General features: G+C 43.8%; 1 protein-coding gene across 1 annotated transcript in view; it reads right to left on the reverse strand.

The window, feature by feature from the left end:
- oca2 (oculocutaneous albinism II) overlaps positions 1–20,127 on the reverse strand; it is a 229,428-nt gene that overhangs the window by 181,696 nt on the left and 27,605 nt on the right. Inside the window, exons 2-5 of the mRNA XM_064933250.1 lie at positions 16,987–17,088; positions 10,953–11,129; positions 7,756–7,813; positions 7,529–7,601 (exon numbers count right to left, since the gene is read on the reverse strand). Of these exons, the coding sequence (XP_064789322.1) occupies positions 7,529–7,601; positions 7,756–7,813; positions 10,953–11,129; positions 16,987–17,088 (410 nt within the window). The remainder of the gene's footprint in view (positions 1–7,528; positions 7,602–7,755; positions 7,814–10,952; positions 11,130–16,986; positions 17,089–20,127) is intronic.

The following is a 20,127-nucleotide window of genomic DNA, read 5'->3' on the forward strand; positions in this document are numbered from 1 at the left end:
GCCAATCAGGACCTCTACACTACAGTACAGGTCACAGTGTCCAGCCAATCAGGACCTCTACACTACAGTACAGGTCACAGTGTCCAGCCAATCAGGACCTCTACACTACAGTACAGGTCAGAGTCCAGCCAATCAGGACCTCTACACTACAGTACAGGTCAGTGTCCAGCCAATCAGGACCTCTACACTACAGTACAGATCACAGTGTCCAGCCAATCAGGACCTCTACACTACAGTACAGGTCAGTGTCCAGCCAATCAGGGCCTCTACACTACACTATAGGTCACAGTGTCCAGCCAATCAGGGCCTCTACACTACACTATAGGTCACAGTGTCCAGCCAGTCAGGACCTCTACACTACAGTATAGGTCACAGTGTCCAGCCAATCAGGACCTCTACACTACACTATAGGTCACAGTGTCCAGCCAGTCAGGACCTCTACACTACAGTATAGGTCACAGTGTCCAGCCAATCAGGACCTCTACACTACAGTATAGGTCATAGTGTCCAGCCAATCAGGACCTCTACACTACAGTACAGGTCACAGTGTCCAGCCAATCAGGACCTCTACACTACAGTACAGGTCAGTGTCCAGCCAATCAGGACCTCTACACTACAGTATAGGTCACAGTGTCCAGCCAATCAGGACCTCTACACTACAGTACAGGTCAGTGTCCAGCCAATCAGGACCTCTACACTACAGTACAGGTCAGTGTCCAGCCAATCAGGACCTCTACACTACAGTACAGGTCAGTGTCCAGCCAATCAGGACGTCTACACTACAGTACAGGTCAGTGTCCAGCCAATCAGGACCTCTACACTACAGTACAGATCACAGTGTCCAGCCAATCAGGACCTCTACACTACACTATAGGTCATAGTGTCCAGCCAATCAGGACCTCTACACTACAGTACAGGTCACAGTGTCCAGCCAATCAGGACCTCCACACTACACTATAGGTCACAGTGTCCAGCCAATCAGGACCTCTACACTACAGTATAGGTCATAGTGTCCAGCCAATCAGGACCTCTACACTACAGTATAGGTCATAGTGTCCAGCCAATCAGGACCTCTACACTACACTATAGGTCACAGTGTCCAGCCAATCAGGACCTCTACACTACACTATAGGTCACAGTGTCCAGCCAATCAGGACCTCTACACTACAGTACAGATCACAGTGTCCAGCCAATCAGGACCTCTACACTACACTATAGGTCATAGTGTCCAGCCAATCAGGACCTCTACACTACAGTACAGGTCACAGTGTCCAGCCAATCAGGACCTCTACACTACAGTACAGGTCAGTGTCCAGCCAATCAGGACCTCTACACTACAGTACAGGTCAGTGTCCAGCCAATCAGGACCTCTACACTACAGTACAGGTCAGTGTCCAGCCAATCAGGACCTCTACACTACACTATAGGTCATAGTGTCCAGCCAATCAGGACCTCTACACTACACTATAGGTCATAGTGTCCAGCCAATCAGGACCTCTACACTACAGTACAGGTCAGTGTCCAGCCAATCAGGACCTCTACACTACAGTACAGGTCAGTGTCCAGCCAATCAGGACCTCTACACTACAGTACAGGTCAGTGTCCAGCCAATCAGGACCTCTACACTACAGTACAGATCACAGTGTCCAGCCAATCAGGACCTCTACACTACAGTACAGGTCACAGTGTCCAGCCAATCAGGACCTCCACACTACACTATAGGTCACAGTGTCCAGCCAATCAGGACCTCTACACTACACTATAGGTCACAGTGTCCAGCCAATCAGGACCTCTACACTACAGTATAGGTCATAGTGTCCAGCCAATCAGGACCTCTACACTACACTATAGGTCACAGTGTCCAGCCAATCAGGACCTCTACACTACACTATAGGTCACAGTGTCCAGCCAATCAGGGCCTCTACACTACACTATAGGTCACAGTGTCCAGCCAATCAGGACCTCTACACTACAGTACAGGTCACAGTGTCCAGCCAGTCAGGACCTCTACACTACAGTACAGGTCAGTGTCCAGCCAATCAGGACCTCTACACTACAGTACAGGTCACAGTGTCCAGCCAGTCAGGACCTCTACACTACACTATAGGTCACAGTGTCCAGCCAATCAGGACCTCTACACTACACTATAGGTCACAGTGTCCAGCCAATCAGGACCTCTACACTACACTATAGGTCACAGTGTCCAGCCAATCAGGACCTCTACACTACAGTACAGGTCAGTGTCCAGCCAATCAGGACCTCTACACTACACTATAGGTCACAGTGTCCAGCCAATCAGGACCTCTACACTACAGTACAGGTCACAGTATCCAGCCAATCAGGACCTCTACACTACACTATAGGTCACAGTGTCCAGCCAATCAGGACCTCTACACTACACTATAGGTCACAGTGTCCAGCCAATCAGGACCTCTACACTACAGTACAGGTCAGTGTCCAGCCAATCAGGACCTCTACACTACAGTACAGGTCAGTGTCCAGCCAATCAGGACCTCTACACTACAGTACAGGTCACAGTGTCCAGCCAATCAGGACCTCTACACTACAGTACAGGTCACAGTGTCCAGCCAATCAGGACCTCTACACTACAGTACAGGTCAGTGTCCAGCCAATCAGGACCTCTACACTACAGTACAGGTCAGTGTCCAGCCAGTCAGGACCTCTACACTACAGGACAGGTCACAGTGTCCAGCCAATCAGGACCTCTACACTACAGTACAGGTCAGTGTCCAGCCAATCAGGACCTCTACACTACAGTACAGATCACAGTGTCCAGCCAATCAGGACCTCTACACTACAGTACAGGTCAGTGTCCAGCCAATCAGGGCCTCTACACTACACTATAGGTCACAGTGTCCAGCCAATCAGGGCCTCTACACTACACTATAGGTCACAGTGTCCAGCCAGTCAGGACCTCTACACTACACTATAGGTCACAGTGTCCAGCCAATCAGGACCTCTACACTACACTATAGGTCACAGTGTCCAGCCAGTCAGGACCTCTACACTACAGTATAGGTCATAGTGTCCAGCCAATCAGGACCTCTACACTACAGTACAGGTCAGTGTCCAGCCAATCAGGACCTCCACACTACACTATAGGTCACAGTGTCCAGCCAATCAGGACCTCTACACTACAGTATAGGTCATAGTGTCCAGCCAATCAGGACCTCTACACTACAGTACAGGTCAGTGTCCAGCCAATCAGGACCTCTACACTACAGTACAGGTCAGTGTCCAGCCAATCAGGACCTCTACACTACAGTACAGATCACAGTGTCCAGCCAATCAGGACCTCTACACTACAGTACAGGTCACAGTGTCCAGCCAATCAGGACCTCCACACTACAGTATAGGTCATAGTGTCCAGCCAATCAGGACCTCTACACTACAGTACAGGTCACAGTGTCCAGCCAATCAGGACCTCTACACTACAGTACAGGTCAGTGTCCAGCCAATCAGGACCTCTACACTACAGTACAGGTCAGTGTCCAGCCAATCAGGACCTCTACACTACACTATAGGTCATAGTGTCCAGCCAATCAGGACCTCTACACTACACTATAGGTCATAGTGTCCAGCCAATCAGGACCTCTACACTACAGTACAGGTCAGTGTCCAGCCAATCAGGACCTCTACACTACAGTACAGGTCAGTGTCCAGCCAATCAGGACCTCTACACTACAGTACAGATCACAGTGTCCAGCCAATCAGGACCTCTACACTACACTATAGGTCATAGTGTCCAGCCAATCAGGACCTCTACACTACAGTACAGGTCACAGTGTCCAGCCAATCAGGACCTCCACACTACACTATAGGTCACAGTGTCCAGCCAATCAGGACCTCTACACTACAGTATAGGTCATAGTGTCCAGCCAATCAGGACCTCTACACTACACTATAGGTCACAGTGTCCAGCCAATCAGGACCTCTACACTACACTATAGGTCACAGTGTCCAGCCAATCAGGGCCTCTACACTACACTATAGGTCACAGTGTCCAGCCAATCAGGACCTCTACACTACAGTACAGGTCACAGTGTCCAGCCAGTCAGGACCTCTACACTACACTATAGGTCACAGTGTCCAGCCAATCAGGACCTCTACACTACACTATAGGTCACAGTGTCCAGCCAATCAGGACCTCTACACTACAGTACAGGTCAGTGTCCAGCCAATCAGGACCTCTACACTACACTATAGGTCACAGTGTCCAGCCAATCAGGACCTCTACACTACAGTATAGGTCACAGTGTCCAGCCAATCAGGACCTCTACACTACAGTATAGGTCACAGTGTCCAGCCAATCAGGACCTCTACACTACACTATAGGTCACAGTGTCCAGCCAATCAGGACCTCTACACTACACTATAGGTCACAGTGTCCAGCCAATCAGGACCTCTACACTACAGTACAGGTCAGTGTCCAGCCAATCAGGACCTCTACACTACACTATAGGTCACAGTGTCCAGCCAATCAGGACCTCTACACTACAGTATAGGTCACAGTGTCCAGCCAATCAGGACCTCTACACTACAGTATAGGTCACAGTGTCCAGCCAATCAGGACCTCTACACTACAGTATAGGTCACAGTGTCCAGCCAGTCAGGACCTCTACAAGTTGTATGGGACTGATGCAGTAGACTCAGCAGTACTGTGTTGATTGGGACTGATGCAGTAGACTCAGCAGTACTGTGTTGTATTGGACTGATGCAGTAGACTCAGCAGTACTGTGTTGTATGGGACTGATGCAGTAGACTCTACAGTACTGTGTTGTATTGGACTGATGCAGTAGACTCAGCAGTACTGTGTTGTATGGGACTGATGCAGTAGACTCAACAGTACTGTGTTGTATGGGACTGATGCAGTAGACTCTACAGTACTGTGTTGTATTGGACTGATGCAGTAGACTCAGCAGTACTGTGTTGTATGGGACTGATGCAGTAGACTCAACAGTACTGTGTTGTATGGGACTGATGCAGTAGACTCAGCAGTACTGTGTTGTATGGGACTGATGCAGTAGACTCAACAGTACTGTGTTGTATGGGACTGATGCAGTAGACTCTACAGTACTGTGTTGATTGGGACTGATGCAGTAGACTCAGCAGTACTGTGTTGTATGGGACTGATGCAGTAGACTCAGCAGTACTGTCTTGTATGGGACTGATGCAGTAGACTCAACAGTACTGTGTTGTATGGGACTGATTCAGTAGACTCAACAGTACTGTGTTGATTGGGACTGATGCAGTAGACTCAGCAGTACTGTGTTGTTTGGGACTGATGCAGTAGACTCAGCAGTACTGTGTTGTATGGGACTGATGCAGTAGACTCAGCAGTACTGTGTTGATTGGGACTGATGCAGTAGACTCAGCAGTACTGTGTTGTATGGGACTGATGCAGTAGACTCAACAGTACTGTGTTGATTGGGACTGATGCAGTAGACTCAACAGTACTATAGCTACAGTACTGTGTTGATTGGGACTGATGCAGTAGACTCAGCAGTACTGTGTTGTATGGGACTGATGCAGTAGACTCAGCAGTACTGTGTTGTATGGGACTGATGCAGTAGACTCAACAGTACTGTGTTGTATGGGACTGATGCAGTAGACTCAGCAGTACTGTGTTGTATGGGACTGATGCAGTAGACTCAGCAGTACTGTGTTGTATGGGACTGATGCAGTAGACTCAGCAGTACTGTGTTGTATGGGACTGATGCAGTAGACTCAGCAGTACTGTGTTGTATGGGACTGATGCAGTAGACTCAACAGTACTGTGTTGTTTGGGACTGATGCAGTAGACTCAGCAGTACTGTGTTGTTTGGGACTGATGCAGTAGACTCAGCAGTACTGTGTTGTATGGGACTGATGCAGTAGACTCAACAGTACTGTGTTGTTTGGGACTGATGCAGTAGACTCAGCAGTACTGTGTTGTATGGGACTGATGCAGTAGACTCAGCAGTACTGTGTTGTATGGGACTGATGCAGTAGACTCAGCAGTACTGTGTTGTTTGGGACTGATGCAGTAGACTCTACAGTACTGTGTTGTATGGGACTGATGCAGTAGACTCAGCAGTACTGTGTTGTATGGGACTGATGCAGTAGACTCAACAGTACTGTGTTGTATGGGACTGATGCAGTAGACTCTACAGTACTGTGTTGTATGGGACTGATGCAGTAGACTCAGCAGTACTGTGTTGTATGGGACTGATGCAGTAGACTCAACAGTACTGTGTTGTATGGGACTGATGCAGTAGACTCTACAGTACTGTGTTGTAGGGGACTGATGCAGTAGACTCTACAGTACTGTGTTGTAGGGGACTGATGCAGTAGACTCAACAGTACTGTGTTGTATGGGACTGATGCAGTAGACTCAACAGTACTGTGTTGTATGGGACTGATGCAGTAGACTCAGCAGTACTGTGTTGTTTGGGACTGATGCAGTAGACTCAGCAGTAGACTCAGCAGTACTGTGTTGTATGGGACTGATGCAGTAGACTCAACAGTACTGTGTTGTATGGGACTGATGCAGTAGACTCAACAGTACTGTGTTGTATGGGACTGATGCAGTAGACTCTACAGTACTGTGTTGTATGGGACTGATGCAGTAGACTCAGCAGTACTGTGTTGTTTGGGACTGATGCAGTAGACTCAGCAGTACTGTGTTGTATGGGACTGATGCAGTAGACTCTACAGTACTGTGTTGTAGGGGACTGATGCAGTAGACTCAGCAGTACTGTGTTGTATGGGACTGATGCAGTAGACTCAACAGTACTGTGTTGTTTGGGACTGATGCAGTAGACTCAACAGTACTGTGTTGTATGGGACTGATGCAGTAGACTCAACAGTACTATAGCTACAGTACTGTGTTGATTGGGACTGATGCAGTAGACTCAACAGTACTGTGTTGTATGGGACTGATGCAGTAGACTCAACAGTACTGTCTTGTATGGGACTGATGCAGTAGACTCAGCAGTACTGTGTTGTATGGGACTGATTCAGTAGACTCAGCAGTACTGTGTTGTATGGGACTGATGCAGTAGACTCAGCAGTACTGTGTTGTATGGGACTGATGCAGTAGACTCAGCAGTACTGTGTTGTATGGGACTGATGCAGTAGACTCAACAGTACTGTGTTGTAGGGGACTGATGCAGTAGACTCAACAGTACTGTGTTGTATGGGACTGATGCAGTAGACTCAACAGTACTGTGTTGTATGGGACTGATGCAGTAGACTCAGCAGTACTGTGTTGTATGGGACTGATGCAGTAGACTCAGCAGTACTGTGTTGTATGGGACTGATGCAGTAGACTCAACAGTACTGTGTTGTATGGGACTGATGCAGTAGACTCTACAGTACTGTGTTGATTGGGACTGATGCAGTAGACTCAGCAGTACTGTGTTGATTGGGACTGATGCAGTAGACTCAGCAGTACTGTGTTGTTTGGGACTGATGCAGTAGACTCTACAGTACTGTGTTGTTTGGGACTGATGCAGTAGAAGGATACAGAAGCTCTCAGTAGGGGAGACAGCCAGCATCCTCCATGGGTTGTCTCTGTCTGGATACATACTGAAGAACAACTGGAGACACACACACACACACACACACACACACACACACACACACACTTTTAGCATTTTTAAACTGTTACTTTCTCTAGACATCAGGATGAACTGATATTGACACATTACAATCAATATGACTGAGTCATCTATCACAAGACAATCCACTTACAGACATGAGGACGACAAAGGTGAAGATACAGGCGATTTTAAAGATGGAGATGCAAGATCTGTAAAGAAAATGAACCCAATATTAGATGGTGTGTACTGGGTGATGGAGCCATTTTGAAACCCAGGTGCTGAGCATAATGTAGTAAAGGCTCTGAACATGGAGGGACAGAAATAGGCAGAGAGAGAGAAGGAAAGAGACAGACAGTGAGACAGAGAGAGAGACAGACAGACAGAGAGACAGACAGACAGAGAGACAGTGACAGAGAGAGACAGACAGTGAGACAGTGACAGAGAGAGACAGACAGTGAGACAGTGAGAGAGAGAGACAGACAGTGAGACAGTGACAGAGAGAGACAGATAGTGAGACAGTGAGAGAGACAGACAGAGAGACAGTGACAGAGAGAGACAGACAGAGAGACAGTGACAGAGAGACAGACAGTGAGGCAGTGAGACAGTGAGAGCGAGAGACAATCTACTGGAGCAGAGCATTTCTCAACCATGAGGCATCAAAGTCAAAGGAATGTGAATACAGTGCACCACCCTCTGAGAGCCCTGCGGTTGTGGGCGGTGCAGTTGCCATACCAGGCGGTGATACAGCCAGACAGGATGCTCTCAATTGTGCATCTGTAAACGTTTGTAAGGGTTTTAGGTGACAAGCCAAATTTCTTCAGCCTCCTGAGGTTGAAAAGGTGCTGTTGCACCTTCTTCACCACAGTCTGTGTAGGTGGATCATTTCAGTTTGTCTGTGATGGGTACGCCGAGGAACTTAAAACTTACTACCCTCTCCACTGCTGTCCTGTCGATGTGGATAGGGGGGTGCTCCCTCTGCTGTTTCCTGAAGTCCATGATCATATCCTTTGTTTTGTTGACGTTGAGTGTGAGGTTATTTTCCTGACTCCAAGGGCCCTCACCTCCTCCCTGTAGGCCGACTCGTCGTTGTCGGTAATCAAGCCCACTACTGTAGTGTCGTCTGCAAACTTGGTGATTGAGTTGGAGGCGTGCATGGCCACGCAGTCATGGGTGAACAGGGAGTACAGGAGGGGGCTGAGCACACACCCTTGTGGGGCCCCTTGTGGAGATGTTGTTTCCTACCTTCACCACCTCGGGGCGGCCTGTCAGGAAGTCCAGGATCCAGATGCACAGGGCGGGGTCAAGACCCAGGCACTCAAGCTTAATGATGAGTTTGGAGGGTACTCTTGTGTTGAATGCTGAGCTGTCGTTGATGAACAGCATTTTTACATTGGTATTCCTCTTGTCCGGATGGGTTAGGGCAGTGTGATGGCGATTGCATCGTCCATGGACCTCTTAGGGCAGTGAGCAAATTGAAGTGGGTCTAGGGTGTCAGAGGTGATATGATCCCTGACTAGCCTCTCAAAGCACTTCATGATGACAGAAGTGAGTGCTACGGGGCGATAGTCATTTAGTTCAGTTTATTTTGCTTTCTTGGGTACAGGAACAATGGTGGACATCTTGAAGCATGTAGGGACAGCAGACTGGACTAGGGAGAGATTGAATGTCCGTAAACACTCCAGCCAGCTGGTCTGCCATGCTCTGCGGACACAGCTAGGGATGTCGTCTGGTCCGGCAGCCTTGTGACACGTTTAAATGTCTCACGTCGGCCACGAGAAGGAGAGCCCACAGTCCGTGGTATCGGCCGCGTCGGTGGCACTGTGTTATCCTCAAAGCGGGCGAAGAAGTCGTTTAGCTGGTCAGGAAGCAAGGCGTCGGTGTCCACGACGTGAACGTCTGTAGACTGTGCAATATAAGTCTCGTGACGGAGTTGTTAAATTGCGACTCCACCTTGTCTCTGTACTGACGTTTAGCCTGACGTTTGCCTTACAGAGGGAATAACTATACTGTATTCAACCATATTCCCAGTCACCTTGCCGTGGTTAAATACGGTGGTTCACGCTTTCAGTTTTGCACGAATGCTGCCATCTATCCATAGTTACTCGTTTGAGTAGGTTTTAATAGTCACAGTGGGTACAACATCTCCTATACACTTCCTAAAGAACTCCGTCACCGTATCTGTGTATTTGTCAATGTTATTCTTGGAGGCTACCTGGAACATATCCTAGTCTGCGTGGATTCCGATTGGTCAGACCAGCATTGAATAGTCCTTAGCACGGGTACTTCCTGTTTTGAGTTTCTGCCTATAGGAAGGGAGGAGCAAAATCAGGTCGAGATCAGATTTGCCGAAGGGAGGGTGGACGAGGGTCTTGTAGGCTTCCCTGAAATTGGAGTAGCAGTGGTTGAGTGTATTAACAGCGCGAGTACTACAGAGAGGGCCCTGGAGGAGCCTGCTGCTGAGAGGGCCCTAGAGGAGACAGCTGCCTAGAGGGCCCGAGAGGAGACAACTGCCGAGAGGGCCCTAGAGGAGCCTGCTGCTGAGAGGGTTCTAGAGGAGCCAGCTGCCGAGAGGGCCCTAGAGGAGCCAGCTGCTGAGAGGGCCCTAGTGGAGCCAGCTGCCGAGAGGGCCCTAGTGGAGCCAGCTGCTGAGAGGGCCCTAGAGGAGACAGTTGCCTAGAGGGCCCTAGAGGAGACAGCTGCCTAGAGGGCCCGAGAGGAGACAGCTGCCGAGAGGGCCCTAGAGGAGCCAGCTGCTGAGAGGGCCCTAGTGGAGCCAGCTGCCGAGAGGGCCCTAGTGGAGCCAGCTGCTGAGAGGGCCCTAGAGGAGACAGCTGCCTAGAGGGCCCTAGAGGAGACAGCTGCCTAGAGGGCCCTAGTGGAGCCTGCTGCTGAGAGGGCCCTAGTGGAGCCAGCTGCTGAGAGGGCCCTAGAGGAGCCAGCTGCTGAGAGGGCCCTAGAGGAGCCAGCTGCTGAGAGGCCCCTAGAGGAGCCAGCTGCTGAGAGGGCCCTAGTGGAGACGGCAACTTCTGTAAGGTGTAAGTACTGTAGCTGAATTAGTCTGTAAGCTATTTTCTCTTCATTTATAGACTATTTTATATTTTATTTAGTTAGGTGTCTAGACTGACAACCTGTACAGGTTCAGACCGATACACTCGTTTCTATGTTGGTTTTTGTACTTAGTTAATCATTTATCATTTCAAACGGCTTTCTCGTTTGAAACTTCTGTGTGTTTAATGTTAACTGTTAATTTGTGATTGTTTTTATCACTTACTTTGTGAATGTTTAAAAAAAAATCTTGCCAATTTAAGACTATTTGAATTGAACTGACAGAGAGACAGAGAGCTTTACCTCATGCTGTTGGACAATTTGAAGTTTAGGTGTACGTCCAGAGGGTCTTTCTCTGTGGAGGAGGATCGTGACAGGGAGAGGCTGGTGACCTCACTCCCCAGACGACACCTCCTATCCAGCTCCAAACTGCTGTTGTCCCACGTCTCCTCCCCCTCGTACAGGGTCATGTACGTTATACTGGAACATATAGGTAATAATACAGGTTATTAGCTGTTGTCCCATGTCTCCTCCCCCTCGTACAGGGTCATGTACGTTATCCTGGAAACATAATACGAATGAATTAAATAATCAATACTGGGAATAGCATAGGCAACAACAGAAATCACTGGGAATGCAAATTCAATCAAATCAAATACAACATAACAAAAGATCCCAGATATCTGTACAACACATCTATAATAATGTACAACAGATCTACAACAATGTACAACAGATCTATAATATGTACAACAGATCTATAATAATGTACAACGGATCTATAACAATGTACAACATCTATAATATGTACAACAGATCTATAATAATGTACAACACATCTCTAATAATGTACAACAGATCTATAACAATGTACAACATCTATAATATGTACAACAGATCTATAATAATGTACAACAGATCTATAATATGTACAACAGATCTATAATAATGTACAACATATCTATAATATGTACAACAGATCTATAATAATGTACAACAGATCTATAATAATGTACAACATATCTATAATATGTACAACAGATCTATAATAATGTACAACAGATCTATAATAATGTACAACAGATCTATAACAAAGTACAACATCTATAATATGTACAACAGATCTATAATAATGTACAACAGATCTATAATATGTACAACAGATTTATAACAATGTACAACATCTATAATATGTACAACAGATCTATAATAATGTACAACAGATCTATAATAATGTACAACATCTATAATATGTACAACAGATCTATAACAATGTACAACATCTATAATATGTACAACAGATCTATAATAATGTACAACAGATCTATAATATGTACAACAGATCTATAATAATGTACAACATATCTATAATATGTACAACAGATCTATAATAATGTACAACAGATCTATAATAATGTACAACATATCTATAATATGTACAACAGATCTATAATAATGTACAACAGATCTATAATAATGTACAACATCTATAATATGTACAACAGATCTATAATAATGTACAACAGATCTATAATATGTACAACAGATTTATAACAATGTACAACATCTATAATATGTACAACAGATCTATAATAATGTACAACAGATCTATAATAATGTACAACAGATCTATAATATGTACAACAGATCTATAATAATGTACAACAGATCTATAATATGTACAACAGATCTATAATAATGTACAACAGATCTATAATAATGTACAGCAGATCTATAATAATGTACAACAGATCTATAATATGTACAACAGATCTATAATAATATACAACAGATCTATAATAATGTACAACAGATCTATAATAATGTACAACAGATCTATAATATGTACAACAGATCTATAATATGTACAACAGATCTATAATAATGTACAACAGATCTATAATAATGTACAGCAGATCTATAATATGTACAACAGATCTATAATATGTACAACACATCTATAATATGTACAACACATCTAAAACAAAGTGTACATTGATGTGTATAGTTATGTGTAATAGTGTATGGTGATGTGTATAGTGATGTGTAATAGTGTATAGTGATGTGTAATAGTGTATAGTGATGTGTATAGTGATGTGTAATAGTGTATGGTGATGTGTATAGTGATGTGTAATAGTGTATGGTGATGTGTATAGTGATGTGTATAGTGATGTGTAATAGTGTATAGTGATGTGTATGGTGATGTGTAATAGTGATGTGTATAGTGATGTGTATAGTGATGTGTAATAGTGTATAGTGATGTGTAAAGTGATGTGTATAGTGATGTGTAATAGTGATGTGTACTAGTTTATGGTGATGTGTAATAGTGTATAGTGATGTGTAATAGTGTATAGTGATGTGTATAGTGATGTGTAATAGTGTATGGTGATGTGTATAGTGATGTGTATAGTGATGTGTAATAGTGTATAGTGATGTGTAATAGTGTATAGTGATGTGTAATAGTGTATAGTGATGTGTATATTGATGTATATAGTGATGTGTAATAGTGTATGGCGATGTGTAATAGTGATGTGTATAGTGATGTGTAGTGTATAGTGATGTGTATGGTGATGTGTAATAGTGATGTGTATAGTGATGTGTATAGTGATGTGTAATAGTGTATAGTGATGTGTAATAGTGTATAGTGATGTGTAAAGTCATGTGTAATAATGTATGGTGATGTATATAGTGATGTGTAAAGTGATGTGTAATAGTGTATAGTGATGTGTAAAGTGATGTGTAATAGTGTATGGTGATGTGTAATAGTGATGTGTATAGTGATGTGTATAGTGATGTGTAATAGTGTATAGTGATGTGTAAAGTGGTGTGAAATAGTGTATGGTGATGTATATAGTGATGTGTAAAGTGATGTGTAATAGTGATGTGTATAGTGATGTGTAATAGTGTATGGCGATGTGTATATTGATGTGTATAGTGAAGTGTAATAGTGTATGGTGATGTGTATAGTGATGTGTAATAGTGTATGGTGATGTGTATAGTGATGTGTAATAGTGTATGGCGATGTGTATATTGATGTGTATAGTGATGTGTAATAGTGTATGGTGATGTGTATAGTGATGTGTAATAGTGTATGGTGATGTGTAATAGTTTATAGTGATGTGTATAGTGATGTGTAATAGTGATGTGTATAGTGATGTGTATAGTGATGTGTATATTGATGTGTAATAGTGTATAGTGATGTGTAAAGTGATGTGTAATAGTGTATGGTGATGTATATAGTGATGTGTATAGTGATGTGCATAGTGATGTGTATAGTGATGTGTAATAGTGTATAGTGATGTGTATAGTTTAGATTGATGTGTATATTGATGTATATAGTGATGTGTGTAGTGTATATTGATATGTATAATGATGTAAATAGTGATGTGTGTCTTGTATATTGATATGTATAATGATGTATATAGTGATGTGTGTAGTTTAGGTTGATGTGTATAATGATGTATATAGTGATGTAAATAGTGATGTGTATAGTTTAGGTTGATGTGTATAGTGATGTGTATAGTTTAGGTTGATGTGTATAATGATGTATATAGTGATGTAAATAGTGATGTGTGTAGTTTAGGTTGATGTGTATAATGATGTATATAGTGATGTGTGTAGTTTAGGTTGATGTGTATAATGATGTATATAGTGATGTGTGTAGTTTAGGTTGATGTGTATAGTGATGTATATAGTGATGTAAATAGTGATGTGTGTAGTTTAGGTTGATGTGTATAATGATGTATATAGTGATGTGTGTAGTTTAGGTTGATGTGTATAATGATGTATATAGTGATGTGTGTAGTTTAGGTTGATGTGTATATTGATGTGTCTACAGGGCTCATCTGTAAAAGAGACCTGTCAAAATAAAGGTTCATTATTTTATTTATTTTATTTGATGTCTAATTTGTAGATTTGACAGCTGTTGCAGATGATAACGAAACGGACACAATGAGAGGGACTTGATAACATGGAGACAACCGCTGTTATTTATCATATTCCTGAGAGCTTTTTCACTCCTTCAGCACGTTCAGTGCCTTCGGAAAGTATTCAAACCCCTTGACCTTTTCCACATTTTGTTACATTACAGCATTATTCTAAAATGGATTAAATATTTATTTCCCCTCGTCAATTTACACACAATACTCAGTACTTTGTTGAAGCACCTTTGGCAGCGATTACAGCCTAGAGAATTCTTGGGTATGACGCTACAAGCTTGGCACACTTGCATTTCGGGACTTTCCCCCATTCCTCTCTGCAGATCCTCTCAAGCTCTGTCAGGTTGGATGGGAAGCGTCACTGCACAGCTATTTAAATCTGGGCTTGGCCACTCAAGGACATTCAGAGACTCCTGTGTTTTCTTGGCTGTATGCTTAGGGTTGTTCTCATGTTTTGAAGATGAACCTTTCCCCCCAGTCTGAGGTCCTGAGCGCTCTGGAGCAGGTTTGCTCTCTGTACTTTGCTCCATTTATCTTTCCCTTGACCCTGACTCGTCTCCAAGTCCCTGCCTCTGAAAAACATCCTCACAGCAGGATGCTAACACCACCATGCTTCACCGTAGGGATGGTGGCAGGTTTCCTCCAGACGTGATGCTTGGCAGTCAGGCCAAATAGTTAAGTTTCATCAGACCAGAGAATCTTGTTTCTCATGGTCAGAGTACTTTAGGTGCCTTTTGGCAAACTCCAAGAGGGTGGTCATGTGCTTTTTACTGAGGAGTGGCTTCCAACTGGCCACTTTACCATAAAGGCCTGATTGGTGGAGTGCTGCAGAGATGGCTGTCCTTCTGGAAGGCTCTTCCATCTCCACAGAGGATCTCTAGATTTCTGTCAGAGTGATCATCGGGTTCTTGGTCACCTCCCTGACCAAGGCCCTTCTCCCCAGATTGCTCTGTTTGGCCGGGCAGCCAGCTCTAGGAAGAGTCTTGGTGGTTCCAAACTTCTTCCATTTAAGAATTATGGAGGCCTGGGTTCGAGCCAAGGCTCTGTTGCAGCCGGCCGCGACCGGGAGGCTCATGGGGCAGCGCACAATTGGCCCAGCGTCGCCCGGGTTAGGGAGGGTTTGACCGGCAGGGATATCCTTGTCTCATCGCGCACAAGCAACAGGTGGCAGGTCGGGCACAGTGCACGCTGACACGGTAGCCAGGTGTACAGTGTTTCCTCTGACACATTGGTGTGGCTGGCTTCCGGGTTGGATGGGCTGGGTTGGGTTGTGTTTCGGAGAACGCACGGCTCTCGACCTTCACCTCTCCCGAGTCTGTATGGGAGTTTCAGCGATGAGACAAGACTGTAACTACCAATACCACAAAATTGGGGAGAAAAAAGGGCTGAATTTTTTTTTTATAATAATAATTTAAAAGAATGATGGAGGCCCCTGTGTTCTTGGGGACCTTCAATGCTGCAGAAATGTTTTGGTGCCCTTCCCCAGATTTGTGCCTCGACACAATCCTGTCTCGGAGCTCTACAGACAATTCCTTCGACCTCATGGCCTGGTTCTTGCTCTGACATGCACTGTCAACTGTAGGACCTTATATAGACAGGTGTGTGCCTTTCCAAATCATGTCCAATCAATTGATTTGACCACAGATGGACTCTAATCACGTTGTAGAGACATCTGAAGGATGATTAATTTCGAGTCTCATACCAAAGGGTCAGAACACTTGTCTAAATAAGGTATTTATGGTTTTAATATTAATACATTTGCAAAAAAGTCTAAAGAATTATGTTTTTCCCTTGTCATTAAGGGGTAGTGTGTATTGATTGATGAGGAAAATGTTTTCTTTAATCAATTGTAGAATAAGGATAAATGTGGAAAAAGTCAAGGGGTCTGAATACTTTCCAAATGCACCGCACATGTACAAAATAAGATCCATTCATCTGCACTGTATCTAGCCACCATGATATGAGCAGTCCTCTGCAATCACAAAGAGGAACATTTTGCACTTATATCACCTAGGAGTTGAATATCACCTAGGAGTTGAATATCACCTAGGAGTTGAATATCACCTAGGAGTTGAATATCACCTAGGAGTTGAATATCACTTAGGAGTTGAATATCACTTAGGAGTTGAATATCACCTAGGAGTTGAATATCACCTAGGAGTTGAATATCACTTAGGAGTTGAATATCACCTAGGAGTTGAATATCACTTAGGAGTTGAATATCACCTAGGAGTTGAATAGAAGCTGGGTCTTTTAGGAGAACAATATTAGGTAGTTATCTCCATTTGTAAAATGTATGCATGTGCACATCAATTGTATACAATTCAACATACGTAGCTTGCTACAAACCTGCTTTGATATCAAAGGCTCTTTCTGAGAACCAACAAAACCTAACTTACCTGTCATCTTGGGAGAACCTGATGAGGGGAGATCTCTCTGTGTGGTTGGACCCCGTCTGGTTGGTGTTTCCCTTCAGAAAGTTGACCATACTGAAGCTCTGTCTGGAGAACAAATACACAACATAGTGTCAACTGAAGTGAACAAACAAATTCAAAGTTTAAACCGTCAGTTTGATGCTCAGCCTTTCATCAGAAAAGTGAAAACAGTGCAGCCTGTGTGGTGAACTTTAACCTGTCTGTCACATGGGAGGTCCGGGAATTGGCCCCATATAGCACAAGTCATAAGCAGTGGCAAAATGTATAGACTTGCAGGAAATTAGCATTAAAACTGCAACATTCTCTGTCATCCTCATAAAAACAGCATGGTGAGCTATAGAAAACAGCATGGTGAGCTATAGAAAACAACATGGTGAGCTATAGAAAACAGCATGGTGAGCTATAGAAAACAGCATGGTGAGCTATAGAATACAGCATGGTGAGCTATAGAAAACAACATGGTGAGCTATAGAATTCAGCATGGTGAGCTATAGAAAACAGCATGGTGAGCTATAGAAAACAGCATGGTGAGCTATAGAATACAGCATGGTGAGCTATAGAATACAGCATGGTGAGCTATAGAAAACAGCATGGTGAGCTATAGAATACAGCATGGTGAGCTATAGAATACAGCATGGTGAGCTATAGAATACAGCATGGTGAGCTATAGAAAACAACATGGTGAGCTATAGAATACAGCATGGTGAGCTATAGAATACAGCATGGTGAGCTATAGAATACAGCATGGTGAGCTATAGAAAACAACATGGTGAGCTATAGAATACAGCATGGTGAGCTATAGAAAACAGCATGGTGAGCTATAGAAAACAGCATGGTGAGCTATAGAATACAGCATGGTGAGCTATAGAATACAGCATGGTGAGCTATAGAATACAGCATGGTGAGCTATAGAATACAGCATGGTGAGCTATAGAAAACAACATGGTGAGCTATAGAATACAGCATGGTGAGCTATAGAATACAGCATGGTGAGCTATAGAATACAGCATGGTGAGCTATAGAAAACAGCATGGTGAGCTATAGAATACAGCATGGTGAGCTATAGAAAACAGCATGGTGAGCTATAGAAAACAGCATGGTGAGCTATAGAATACAGCATGGTGAGCTATAGAAAACAACATGGTGAGCTATAGAAAACAGCATGGTGAGCTATAGAAAACAGCATGGTGAGCTATAGAAAACAGCATGGTGAGCTATAGAATACAGCATGGTGAGCTATAGAATACAGCATGGTGAGCTATAGAAAACAGCATGGTGAGCTACAGAAAACAACATGGTGAGCTATAGAATACAGCATGGTGAGCTATAGAAAACAGCATGGTGAGCTATAGAAAACAACATGGTGAGCTATAGAATACAGCATGGTGAGCTATAGAATACAGCATGGTGAGCTATAGAAAACAGCATGGTGAGCTATAGAAAACAGCATGGTGAGCTATAGAAAACAGCATGGTGAGCTATAGAAAACAGCATGGTGAGCTATAGAATACAGCATGGTGAGCTATAGAAAACAGCATGGTGAGCTATAGAAAACAGCATGGTGAGCTATAGAAAACAGCATGGTGAGCTATAGAAAACAGCATGGTGAGCTATAGAAAACAGCATGGTGAGCTATAGAAAACAACATGGTGAGCTATAGAAAACAGCATGGTGAGCTATAGAAAACAGCATGGTGAGCTATAGAAAACAGCATGGTGAGCTATAGAAAACAGCATGGTGAGCTATAGAAAACAGCATGGTGAGCTATAGAATACAGCATGGTGAGCTATAGAAAACAACATGGTGAGCTATAGAAAACAGCATGGTGAGCTATAGAATACAGCGTGGTGAGCTATAGAAAACAACATGGTGAGCTATAGAAAACAACATGGTGAGCTATAGAAAACAGCATGGTGAGCTATAGAAAACAGCATGGTGAGCTATAGAAAACAGCATGGTGAGCTATAGAAAACAGCATGGTGAGCTATAGAAAACAGCATGGTGAGCTATAGAATACAGCATGGTGAGCTATAGAAAACAACATGGTGAGCTATAGAAAACAGCATGGTGAGCTATAGAAAACAGCATGGTGAGCTATAGAAAACAGCATGGTGAGCTATAGAATACAGCATGGTGAGCTATAGAATACAGCATGGTGAGCTATAGAATACAGCATGGTGAGCTATAGAAAACAACATGGTGAGCTATAGAATACAGCATGGTGAGCTAAAGAAAACAGCATGGTGAGCTATAGAATACAGCATGGTGAGCTATAGAATACAGCATGGTGAGCTATAGAAAACAACATGGTGAGCTATAGAATACAGCATGGTGAGCTAAAGAAAACAGCATGGTGAGCTATAGAATACAGCATGGTGAGCTATAGAATACAGCATGGTGAGCTATAGAATACAGCATGGTGAGCTATAGAAAACAGCACGGTGAGCTATAGAATACAGCACGGTGAGCTATAGAAAACAGCACGGTGAGCTATAGAAAACAGCATGGTGAGCTATAGAAAACAACATGGTGAGCTATAGAAAACAACATGGTGAGCTATAGAATACAGCATGGTGAGCTATAGAAAACAACATGGTGAGCTATAGAATACAGCATGGTGAGCTATAGAAAACAGCATGGTGAGCTATAGAAAACAGCATGGTGAGCTATAGAAAACAGCATGGTGAGCTATAGAATACAGCATTGTGAGCTATAGAAAACAGCATGGTGAGCTATAGAAAACAGCATGGTGAGCTATAGAAAACAGCATGGTGAGCTATAGAAAACAGCATGGTGAGCTATAGAAAACAGCATGGTGAGCTATAGAAAACAACATGGTGAGCTATAGAAAACAACATGGTGAGCTATAGAAAACAGCATGGTGAGCTATAGAAAACAGCATGGTGAGCTATAGAAAACAACATGGTGAGCTATAGAAAACAGCATGGTGAGCTATAGAATACAGCATGGTGAGCTATAGAAAACAGCATGGTGAGCTATAGAATACAGCATGGTGAGCTATAGAAAACAGCATGGTGAGCTATAGAAAACAACATGGTGAGCTATAGAATACAGCATGGTGAGCTATAGAAAACAACATGGTGA

Source organism: Oncorhynchus masou, chromosome 24, assembly GCF_036934945.1.
Source record: "Oncorhynchus masou masou isolate Uvic2021 chromosome 24, UVic_Omas_1.1, whole genome shotgun sequence".
NCBI classification, from domain to species: Eukaryota; Metazoa; Chordata; class Actinopteri; order Salmoniformes; family Salmonidae; genus Oncorhynchus; species Oncorhynchus masou.